Source organism: Bufo bufo, chromosome 1 (assembly GCF_905171765.1).
Source record: "Bufo bufo chromosome 1, aBufBuf1.1, whole genome shotgun sequence".
Lineage (NCBI taxonomy): Eukaryota > Metazoa > Chordata > Amphibia > Anura > Bufonidae > Bufo > Bufo bufo.
In genome coordinates this window covers 816,481,593-816,493,396 of record NC_053389.1, presented here as the reverse complement: position 1 = coordinate 816,493,396, position 11,804 = coordinate 816,481,593, and the positions used below count along the sequence as shown (strand labels likewise).

General features: G+C 41.8%; 1 protein-coding gene across 1 annotated transcript; it reads right to left on the bottom strand.

Moving 5' to 3' along the window:
* Nucleotides 1-1,130: 1,130 nt before the first annotated feature.
* On the bottom strand, nt 1,131-4,025 carry LOC120986627 (transcriptional regulator ATRX-like). Its single transcript, XM_040415291.1, has 3 exons — nt 3,771-4,025; nt 2,433-2,735; nt 1,131-1,333 (listed from the first exon to the last, which is right to left on the bottom strand). The coding sequence occupies exons 2-3, from the start codon at nt 2,632-2,634 to the stop codon at nt 1,155-1,157; spliced, it is 381 nt and encodes a 126-aa protein (XP_040271225.1). The 5' UTR covers nt 2,635-2,735; nt 3,771-4,025; the 3' UTR covers nt 1,131-1,154.
* Nucleotides 4,026-11,804: the final 7,779 nt, after the last annotated feature.

Sequence of the window (11,804 nt, the reverse complement as noted above, 5' to 3'; positions counted from 1 at the left end):
GCCTCACACTACACCGTTATCTTACACTGCTGCTGTCCTCAACTAGTGTATGTAATCCGTGAGGCCTCACACTACACTGTTATCTTACACTGCTGCTGTCCTCCACTAGTGTATGTAATCCGTGAGGCCTCACACTACACCGTTATCTTACACTGCTGCTGTCCTCCACTAGTGTATGTAATCCGTGAGGCCTCATACTACACCGTTATCTTACACTGCTGCTGTCCTCAACTAGTGTATGTAATCCGTGAGGCCTCACACTACACCGTTATCTTACAATGCTGCTGTCCTCCACTAGTGTATGTAATCCGTGAGGCCTCACACTACACCGTTATCTTACACTGCTGCTGTCCTCCACTAGTGTATGTAATCCGTGAGGCCTCACACTACACCGTTATCTTACACTGCTGCTGTCCTCAACTAGTGTATGTAATCCGTGAGGCCTCATACTACACCGTTATCTTACACTGCTGCTGTCCTCAACTAGTGTATGTAATCCGTGAGGCCTCACACTACACCGTTATCTTACAATGCTGCTGTCCTCCACTAGTGTATGTAATCCGTGAGGCCTCACACTACACCGTTATCTTACACTGCTGCTGTCCTCCACTAGTGTATGTAATCCGTGAGGCCTCACACTACACCGTTATCTTACAATGCTGCTGTCCTCCACTAGTGTATGTAATCCGTGAGGCCTCACACTACACCGTTATTTTACACTGCTGCTGTCCTCAACTAGTGTATTTATCTGTGTGGGCCTTACACGACACCGTTATCTTACATTTTGTTTTTTTGGATTAAATTTAGGTAATTTGTATTGCTTTAAGTATACCTAATAAAATTGATTAGCTGCAATGTCCTGATTAAGTTATGTGTAGGCATTATACTGCACTGTTAATATATATATGACATTACACTTTCTGACTGGACTCTGCATAATTCACAAACTGGACTAAATCTTGCTTAATTCAAAGTTATATAGTACATACTTTAACAAAAGAACAGAAACTTTGAATTTGGAATCAAAAAAATATTTTAATCAGACTATGCTCTATCTGATTTTTTTTTTGTTTTTTAATTAAAAATATATATATATAAAACAAAATAACAATCCCCTCTCAGCCCCAACATATAAAATGAATAAAACAAAGAAGCTAACGGTGCTTCTTTAATTGTTCCAATTGGTCCAGGACCTCGCGCAGATCCCGCTGGTTCTGCCTCTCCAGGAGCCGGTGCCTCTTCTCCAATTCTTGCATTTGGAGGCGGAAAGCCTCGCTTTTTTTTTTTTGGTCTTTTATGACCCCTTTTATTTTTTTAATTAGATTATTTATCCCTATGGTGAAAGATAAAAATAGAGATAATCAGTCACAGTTGTAGGCATTGATGGAATTCAGTTTTGTAGTATTGTTAGTGTTAATAGTTAACTGTTTAAATGTATGAAATATGATTTATTCCAAAAGATTATATATATATTTTTTTATTAGGTTATACTTTTATTCGGTTAAATTAGTGATTACGGTTAGTGTGAACAGTGTATTTGTATATATTATATCAATTATTTTTGTAGTATGGCTAGTATTTCCTTTTTTGTTAATTGTAAATATTTTAAGTATACTTTATGTTAAAAAATTAAATAATTTATATTAATTTATTTTGTTTATTAGCGTTCAAATGATTACTAGGGTTAGTGTTAATATAGTCTAGGTATGTAAGATAGCATTTAGTTATATGGTATGGCTAGTGTTTCCATTTTAACTTGTAAATAGATTTTTATATAGTGTTCAATAGAATTATATATTTTGAAGATTTTTGAGACTAGATTAGTGTTAAAATAATTTTATTTAGGCTTATTGTGAATGAAGTCTTTGTACGTATGTTAACATATAGTTTTGTAATATGGCTAGCGTTTCCAGTATTACTTGTAAATAGTTGATAAAACAATAGTTTAAAAATTTATATATTTCATGAATTGTTTAGAGTTTAGTAGAGTTTACCTTATAATTTTTCAGTTTACTGTTAAGTTGTTGTTTGTATATATGTTGCTATTACATTAATATTATTGACTGTTTAGTGTGTGTACCTGGACTCTGGCTACACTTTAATTCCATTTTGTGTGTCCTGACCGCCATCAAGGCTTTTTTTTATTTGTTTAAATGTGTACTGTAATATGTATTGGTTTTCTGTTCCTTTTTCCCTACCCTGTTTTCCTTTGCCATTCATTACCCAGCAGGGTGTTGGCTCAGGGACACAGGGAGACCAGTTAAAACTAGCCGCTCTGTCCCTTATCATTCACCCATCATTCCTTGCTCAAACCCCACCCTTACTTTTTACTTTAAAAATTCTAACCAAGATTACAAAACTACCTTTGATAGTATAATTAAGTAGAATTAGGTTTGTTAGTTATTTTTATAAAGATTTTTGTAGATATTTACCCTCCTGCTGTGGGGTGGTCACAAGCTCCTCCTCCTCCTCTGACTGTGCGGCCACCTCTTGCTCCTCCTCCTCCTCGGTCACCTCGGCCGGAGGTATTGCGGCAGCCGGTGAGGTGTGGGGTTGAGAGGGACCGCCTTCCTCCTCCACCTCCACCTCCACATGTTCGGCGACATCTGGGGGAGCAGTGTCGCTCGTCTCCATCGCGGTGGGGGGGCCTGCCTCCTCTTCCTCCTCCTCAGAGACCTCCACCACGTGGATATCCCGGTGCGCAGGTGTTGAGCGCACTGTTGGAACAGGCTGGCCTGTAATTACACATTGTTAATGATTTAGACAGGAAAATCAACGAATATAACTAAACAATTTAACCATTAATCTGTATCTTATGCGGTTAATTTTTAATTTTTTTTTATTAAAGTCCTTTAATATTAAGTCAAATGTTGATGATTGGAGAGACATCTATGTCTCTTGGGTTAGCCATGTTAACCTTGTTAAAATTATCAGCCTCCCTGGAGTTATGTATTTTTTGACAGGGAATCCCTATGTCGATACCCAGAAGCTTTTTTATTGCAATTAACAGGGAAATTATCTCCTTGGTATGGAAAGGGGGATAGAAAGGTCTATCCTTTGACATATTAACAACTACAAGGACAAAATTCAGGGGCGGACTTGGTCTTCACCAAAATTTAGAACTTTGACAAGAGACAATTAATGGTGGAAACCTGATCAATAAGCATAATAATCAGAGACCATACAATAACATAATTTTATGTGAAATTAGTTATGTTTACTCAAAAAAAAACAGTACACAAGGAAATATATATATATATATTTTTTAAATAATGCCTTTGGTACATCGTTTATTATTAGGGTAGTAGAACGTCTTTTAGCTAGTTTTATAGTAAGGGTAGGGTTTCCAGTATTACTTGTAAATAGTTTCAAAAAATAATACCTAAAATACATTCTATATTTCATCTATAGCTTAGCGTATGGTATAGTTTAATTTATAATTTTTCAGTTTAATGTGAAGTTGTTCTTTGTATATATGTTGCTATTACTTTAATGTTATTTCCTATGTTGATACCAAGATTTTTTTTTTTTTTTGCAATTAAACAGGAATTTCTCTCCTTGGTATGGAAAGGGGGACCACAATAATGCCTTTTGTACATCGCTTATAATTAATTTTAGTGTGAATAACGTCTTTGTATATATGATAGCTGTATTTTGGATTTAACGTAACTTTATGTGATAATAAGACAAGGGTATGAATAATTCTAGACATCACTGTACATTACATTATTTCTCATCCACATTGTGTAATGTTACAGTAAGCATCTTACCGGGGCAGACTCTTTCAGATATTTCTCTGACGAATTCTGGGTCTCGCCTTTTAGGTCCGACCACCTCTTTACTATTGCACTTTCAGAGTGCTCGCGGGCGAATTTTTCTCTCAGCATTTGTTGTATGCTGCGAACTATTTCTTTTTTTGAGTCATGCCGCCTGGTACGGTCATACCCCTTCTTTACCATTCTCTGCAAGATAAAAGATACAAGCATATAATATACACTCACCTAAAGAATTGTTAGGAACACCTGTTCTATTTCTCATTAATGCAATTATCTAGTCACCAATCACATGGCAGTTGCTTCAATGCATTTAGGGGGGTGGTCCTGGTCAAGACAATCTCCTGAACTCCAAACTGAATGTCAGAATGGGAAAGAAAGGTGATTTAAGCAATTTTGAGCGTGGCATGGTTGTTGGTGCCAGACGGGCCGGTCTGAGTATTTCACAATCTGCTCAGTTACTGGGATTTTCACGCACAACCATTTCTAGGGTTTACAAAGAATGGTGTGAAAAGGGAAAAACATCCAGTATGCGGCCATCCTGTGGGCGAAAATGCCTTGTGGATGCTAGAGGTCAGAGGAGAATAGGCCGACTGATTCAAGCTGATAGAAGAGCAACGTTGTCTGAAATAACCACTCGTTACAGCCGAGGTATGCAGCAAAGCATTTGTGAAGCCACCACAATCACAACCTTGAGGCGGATGGACTACAACAGCAGAAGACCCCACCGGGTACCACTCATCACCACTACTAATAGGAAAAAGAGGCTACAATTTGCATGAGGTCACCAATACTGGACTGTTGAAGACTAGAAAAAATGTTGCCTGATCTGATGATTAGGAGACATTCAAATGGTAGAGTCCGAATTTGGTGTAAACAGAATGAGAACATGTCTCCATCATGCCTTGTTACCACTGTGCAGGCTGGTGGTGGTGTAATGGTGTGGGGGAGGTTTTCTGGGCACACTTTAGGCCCCTTAGTGCCAATTGGGCATCGTTTAAATGCCACGGGCTACCTGAGCATTGTTTATGACCATGTCCATCCCTTCATGACCACCATGTACCCATCCTCTGATGGCTACTTCCAGCAGGATAATGCACCATGTCACAAATCTCTAATCATTTCAAATTGGTTTCTTGAACATGACAATGAGTTCACTGAACTAAAATGGTCCCCAAAGTCACCAGATCTCAACCCAATAGAGTATCTTTGGGATGTGGTGGAACAGGAGCTTCATGCCCAGTATTGGTGCGTTATATAGTGCCTAGAATATAGTACCCGTCTATTAAGTGATGGTACTTTATGGGGTGTACAGCTGGTTCGCCTCCCCGTGGTGCACCCTGGGTAATGCTAAATGAACCAGCAAATACTGGCGATCTGCCGAAAAAGATTTTGACAGACAATATAAACTCGGATCTATAGATTACCCGTGTTTGCGGTTAACCGCCTCCCGACCGGCGGACGCATAATCGCGTCCTGCCGGCGGGAGGTTTTTTCCTCCTGGAAGCGCCGGCGCGTCCTCTCGCTAGAGGCGAGAAGACGCGCCGGGCCGCCTGCGCGGTGCGCAGCTGTAATCGCCGCAGGAGAAATTAATCTGCAGCCTGCTAGCAATGATCGGTCGCTGGCAGGCTGCAGATTGTTAAAAAAAACGCATATCAGACGCTGTTCTGTGAACAGCGTCTGATATGGCTCCTACACCCTCCTCTGGTGGTCCCTTTTGCTTGGGACCACCGGAGGAAAATGAAAGTATCTGCACCAATCACCACACAAGAGCCCCCCCCACCCCCTCTCTCACTGATTAACCCCTGATCACCCATGTCACCCCCCTGATCACCCCGTCACCCCCCCTTGTCACTGATCACCCCCCTTTAGGCTCACTCAGACGAACGTATGTGTTTTGCGGATCTGTGGATATGTGGATCCGCAAAACACGGACACCGGCAATGTGCTTTCCGCATTTTGCGGATCCGCACATTGCCAGAACTATATAGAAAATGCCTTTTCTTGTCCGCAATTGCGGACAAGTATAGGACATGTTCTACATTTTTGCGGATACGGAAATGCGGATCCGCAATTCCGGATCTGAGCAGGACAAAGCCTGTCCCCATGGAATTGAATGTATCCACAATTCCGTTCCGCAAAATTTTGCGGAACATAATTGCGGACGTGTGAATGAGGCCTAAGGGTCCCTTAGCGATCGCAGTTTTACAGCTTTCCCCTCTTTTTTTTTTTTTTTTGCACATTTTTTAGAGATTTTTTCATCCACATTGATCACCACCAAATGAAAGCTGTATTAGTGAGAAGAAAAGGGGGTAAAATTCATTTGGGTGGTAATTTGTATGACGGAGCAATAAACGGTGAAAGTAGCGTAGTGCGGAATTCTAAAAAGTGGTCTGGTCATAAAGGGGGATTAAGCTAGGGGGGCTGAAGTGGTTAAGTGGTATATAGTGTTTCGAACTATATGTGTGGTGTTTATTGTGTGGATGGATGTACAGTATGCATGTAATTAATTACTTGTCAGCTTTATATACATAAAATCCAAGCCACAAAAAAAAAAAATCACCAGAAAAATCAAGACATAAAAAAAAAAAAATTAGCATAATTTCGCATACGCGCCTATAAAAGGTTTTAATATGCATTCACATTAAGAACAAGACTAAAAGTTGATACTTACAGTTATAAGCAGTTTTTCCTCTCGATCGCTAAATGTGCGGCGCACCATCTTCTTACTGTCTGCAACTCTGCCAGCCAACTGCGCGTCGCGTCGCATACAAAGACGTCATGTCCGCCGGTCGCGTTATTCTAATTAATATTGATCGCAATGCGCATGCGCAATATTAGCGATTATTTAATACATGGTAAATAAAGATTGAAAAGCAGATAACATGTAGATGGTATATTTTATTGCACTAGGTAAATATGATGTAATCGATTTTGTACGAATACTGCCTTTGCCTGCCAGTAACAATGATCTTGCGCAATTAAATGATGACGAATACGAATATTCGAATTTGCGAATATATCGCGAATATTTTACGAAATATTCGCGAAATATCGCGAATTCGAATATGGGCATATTCGATCATCACTAGTGCTGAGGTGGTATTCCCATGTCCTCATCATCAGGAAAAATAAGTGGTTGTGCGTTAGTGCATTCTGTCTCTTCCACCCCTGGGGAAGGGCTAGGTGGATGCCCTTGGGAAACCCTGGCAGCAGAGTCTTCAAACAGCATAAGAGACTGCTGCATAACTTGAGGCTCAGACAGTTTCCCTGATATGCATGGGGGTGATGTGACAGACCGATGGGCTTGGTTTTCATGCGCCATCTGTGCGCTTTCTGCAGAAGACTGGGTGGGAGATAATGTGAACGTGCTGGATCCACTGTCGGCCACCCAATTGACTAATGCCTGTACCTGTTCAGGCCTTACCATCCTTAGAACGGCATTGGGCCCCACCAAATATCGCTGTAAATTCTGCTGGCTACTGGGACCTGAGGTAGTTGGTTCACTAAGACGTGTGGCTGTGGCAGAACGGCCACGTCCTCTCCCAGCACCAGAGGGTCCACTAACACCACCACGACCATGTCCACGTCCGCGTCCGCGTCCCTTATTAGATGTTTTCCTCATTGTTCCCGTTCACCACAATTTTGAGAATGGCAAATTTGGGAATGCTTTTTCAACCCAGAACAAAAAGTCTGCTTTTACGGTCACTACAAATAACTTGACCAGCAAAAACAGTGCAGATTTGGTTGAATAGAGATGTGAGACCTGTTTTTTTTTTGCGCTGTGTGACAGGTATAGGTTTAATCACAGAATGACACTTCTATCAGCACGCTAGCGTGTGTCTTAGGTTTTTCTGAATGACACTATCAATACCTTCAATGTAAGATTTTCTTTTTGGGATAGATTTCAAGTAGGCCTCAAATACCAGAAACTAGTTATTTTGAGAATGGGAAATTTGGGAATGCTTTTTCAACCCAGAACAAAAAGTCTGCTTTTACGGTCACTACAAATAACTTGACCAGCAAAAACAGTGCTGATTTGGTTGAATAAAGATGTGAGACCTGTTTTTTTTTGCGCTGTGTGACAGGTATAGGTTTAATCACAGAATGACACTTCTATCAGCACGCTAGCGTGTGTCTTAGGTTTTTCTGAATGACACTATCAATAACTTCAATGTAAGATTTTCTTTTTGGGATAGATTTCAAGTAGGCCTCAAATACCAGAAACTAGTTATTTTGAGAATGGGAAATTTGGGAATGCTTTTTCAACCCAGAAAAAAAAGTGTGCTTTTACGGTCACTACAAATAACTTGACCAGCTAAAACAGTACAGATTTGGTTGAATAGAAATGTCAGGTCTATTTTTTAGGCGCTGGGTGACAGGCTCAACTTGCCCCTGATGTAATATATGGCCAAAAAATAACCACACTGTTGATGGTTAAATGCACTTGGGTGACACAGGCTCAGCCTGCACCAGATGTAGTATATGGCCAAAAAATAATCAGACTGTTGATGGTTAAATGCACTTGGGTGACACAGGCTCAGCCTGCAGCTGATGTAGTATATGGCCAAAAAATAACCAGACTGTTGATGGTTAAATGCACTTCGGTGACACAGGCTCAGCCTGCAGCTGATGTAGGATGTAGCACAAAATAACCACACTATCGATGGTTAAATACACTTGGTGATAGCTCGTGCTGGCGCACCACAAGTCACAAAATGGCCGCCGATCACCCCAGAAAAAAAGTGATCTAAAAACGCTCTGGGCAGCCTCAAAAAAGTGAGCAAGTCAATAATAGCACTTCAATGATCCACAGCTGCAGATCGATCACAGAATGAAGTCTTTTGGAGGAGTTAATCTGCCTATTCTCGCCCTAACGTCGCAGCTGCAACCTCTCCCTATACTGATCATAGCAGAGTGACGTGCGGCGCTACGTGACTCCAGCTTAAATAGAGGCTGGGTCACATGGTGCACTGGCCAATCACAGCCATGCCAATAGTAGGCATGGCTGTGATGGCCTCTTGGGCCAAGTAGTATGACGCTTGTTGATTGGCTGCTTTGCAGCCTTTTAAAAAGCGCCAAGAAAGCGCCGAACACCGAACCCGGACATTTACGAAAATGTTCGGGTTCGGGTCCGTGTCACGGACACCCCAAAATTCGGTACGAACCCGAACTATACAGTTCGGGTTCGCTCATCCCTAATAGCAACCCATTCTTTCATAATCACTTCTTGAAGTTTGTTAGAATTAGTGGGTTTTTGTTTGTCCACCCGCCTCTTGAGGATTGACCACAAGTTCTCAATGGGATTAAGATCTGGGGAGTTTCCAGGCCATGGACCCAAAATGTCAATGTTTTGGTCCCCGAGCCACTTAGTTATCACTTTTTCAAAGACAAATTAAATGCGTGGTGGGTAGTTGTACATAGAAAAGTGTATCACAGGAGCCAACTACCTAAAATATAACTTTTAATAAAAACGCTTAAAAAATTACACAGAGGTCCCTCACATGGGGACTAATAAACATACAACACTTACAAACAAACACTGGAGGCCAGTTGAAAGTGACAGACAGGGTGGCTGATCGTGATGGTACACCCAAAAGACAAACCATCCGGGTCCCTAGTGTGTCCCTATGGTGTCCCTGACCTTGTCTCAGCCCAGAGATGTACCCTGATGGTGGGAACACTCCGTCCCCGTGCCTAGCCTGTCTGTCCTTAAAAGGCCCTTGTAGCAAATAGACCCATATGGATGTCCGGGTCATGCATCAACAATAATTGAAAAAACGAGCAGGAGTGACGGTTACTCCACAGCAGTCAACAAGGAAGATAATCACAGCAGTGTAAATCAATTACCGACCATGTTAGAAAGGGCTAAATCAAATCAAGGGAGGATGGTCCAGCATAATATCTGAATCCCACGGTATGACAACAATGTTTACAGCACCACGGGGATGATATCCATCTGCCATAGACAGTGAAATGATAAAGTCAATATATCAGGATAGATAGCACTTCTACCAACATCATGATGTATTACACTCAGTTTAAAGTCTCAGTCTCTACGCGTTTCCCCTTCATTCCAAGGTTCATCAGGAGACTATATCAAGAAGTATAGAAAAAATAGGTTGCTGCTATAATGAAGCGGCTACATGGCAACTTTTCAAAAAGATAAAAGAAAAGAACCAAAATTGCTGGAGCACCCCGAGGCGGTGTTCCACTGTTGTAGACCAATACGATAGTGCAGGAAGGGACAGGGTAATAGAGATGAATAATCATATATATACTGTACTTATCCGGTCCTGAGGTCTCTCCATATAGTGGTCCGCAGTCAGGGGTACTCCAGGGGGCTGAAAAATGATGCTCCAATTTGCAGATCCACACACTGACTACTTATACCCACCAGGTAGGGGCGGTCCCCCATTGTCCTGCACCAATCACCTTACCCCCATTACACCATGTGACCTAGCATACAGATAAACTAAGCAAGGTTTAGGAAATACCACTATACTGATGATAGAGTATTCACAAGAACACTGATTATTGGGTCTAAGATGATACCGATATCTAAATAGGGCTCTCTTACCTACTTCCCTAGTGACTGTATGTCCCAGATCGTTGTTGGAACGCACGCCGAGATTTCCAAGATGGCCGTGCGTTCCACCTCCGGCACCCAATCACCGCCCGCCTGCGTCATCAGTGCGCTGCAGGCCCAGGCTCATGCGTTCCATAGCGGCTCCAAGGGAGCGTGGTTATGCGTTCCACCGTCCGAACAGCACCACCCCAGCCCCAATTTGCCGGCAAGATATGTTTACTCCTGTCAGGTGGATCAGACAGGAGTACTACACCAATAATATAAGGATAAAAAATCCAATAAAGAGGACCCATAGGGAAATAGGTGAGAATCAGTGAGCAGGCTAAAATGATGGAGTATATCAAGATGATAGGTCCAGGTAGAGGAGTGAGTGGCAAGTGTAAAGGGTCACATTAAGGCAGAGAGGGGCTTCTGAACAAATTCCCGGCTATACAAGTCATGTGTAGAATCGCATGTAATTTGCAAATGAAGTATAATTTATAAGGTATATTTTTAATAAATGGATACAATAAAGTAGATGATATACGGGCCATACTAATGTATATAGGTCCTAAATTCAGAATATTAACACTTCACGTGTCGATAGGCTTTTGGTCATTTGTTAGAAGAGGATGAAGTAGCGGGTAGACCAGAGGCAGGAGTACCAGGAGCCGAAAATCACAGAAAGCAAGTGAAGGTAAGTTGTTCATTCAAACCCGCTGGAGATTGCGACTGGAACCGGAAGATCCACTCAGACTCCTTCTGGAGGATCCTGCGGTCCCAGTCGCCCCTCCTGGGTGAGGGTCTGACCAATTCCAATGCGGAAAAACGAAGTAATCTCGGATCTCCGTGATGAGCTTCCCACATATGATTCGCAAGAGGGGTGTCTTTTTTGTTTTTAATCTCATTAAGGTGTTCAAGTATGCGCTTCCGAAATTCTCTGAAAGTTTTGCCCACATAATCCTTAGGGCATGCGCATTGAGCCAGGTAGACAACCCCCTCGCTACGGCAGTTAATAAAATCGCGAATATCATATGTTTTCCCTGTAACCAAGCATTCGTTACTTTCACAATCTGTCTGGGGAGGAGACGGAGGCATTGCGAAATCTTGAAAAAGATGCCTCAATTATAGTAAAACCGGCAGATAAAGGGGGAAACCTGGTAGTGATGGGGCATTTGCAATATAAACATATGTGTAAACAATTGTTGAATGACAAGAATTGTTACCGGATATTACCCTCTGATCACACGGAATCTTTTCTGAGAGACCTGACACTTATACTTAAGGATGGTCTAACAAGCCAGGTGATCAGTGATGCCGAATATCGTTTCTTACTCCCTACAAAACCCCAGACAGCAACATTCTATGGTTTACCAAAAATCCATAAGGGAACGTCCCCCCTCAAAGGCCGCCCCATTGTATCAGGGGTGGGCTCTAATATTCAGAACAGTGGTATATACATA

Excerpts from the sequence above, each read along its gene's own strand:
- LOC120986627 (XM_040415291.1), bottom strand. The coding sequence starts at position 2,634 with ATGGAGACGAGCGACACTGCTCCCCCAGATGTCGCCGAACATGTGGAG. Across the intron at positions 1,334-2,432 it reads GACCACCCCACAGCAGGAGG|GGATAAATAATCTAATTAAA; the intron begins GTAAATATCTAC and ends CTTTCACCATAG.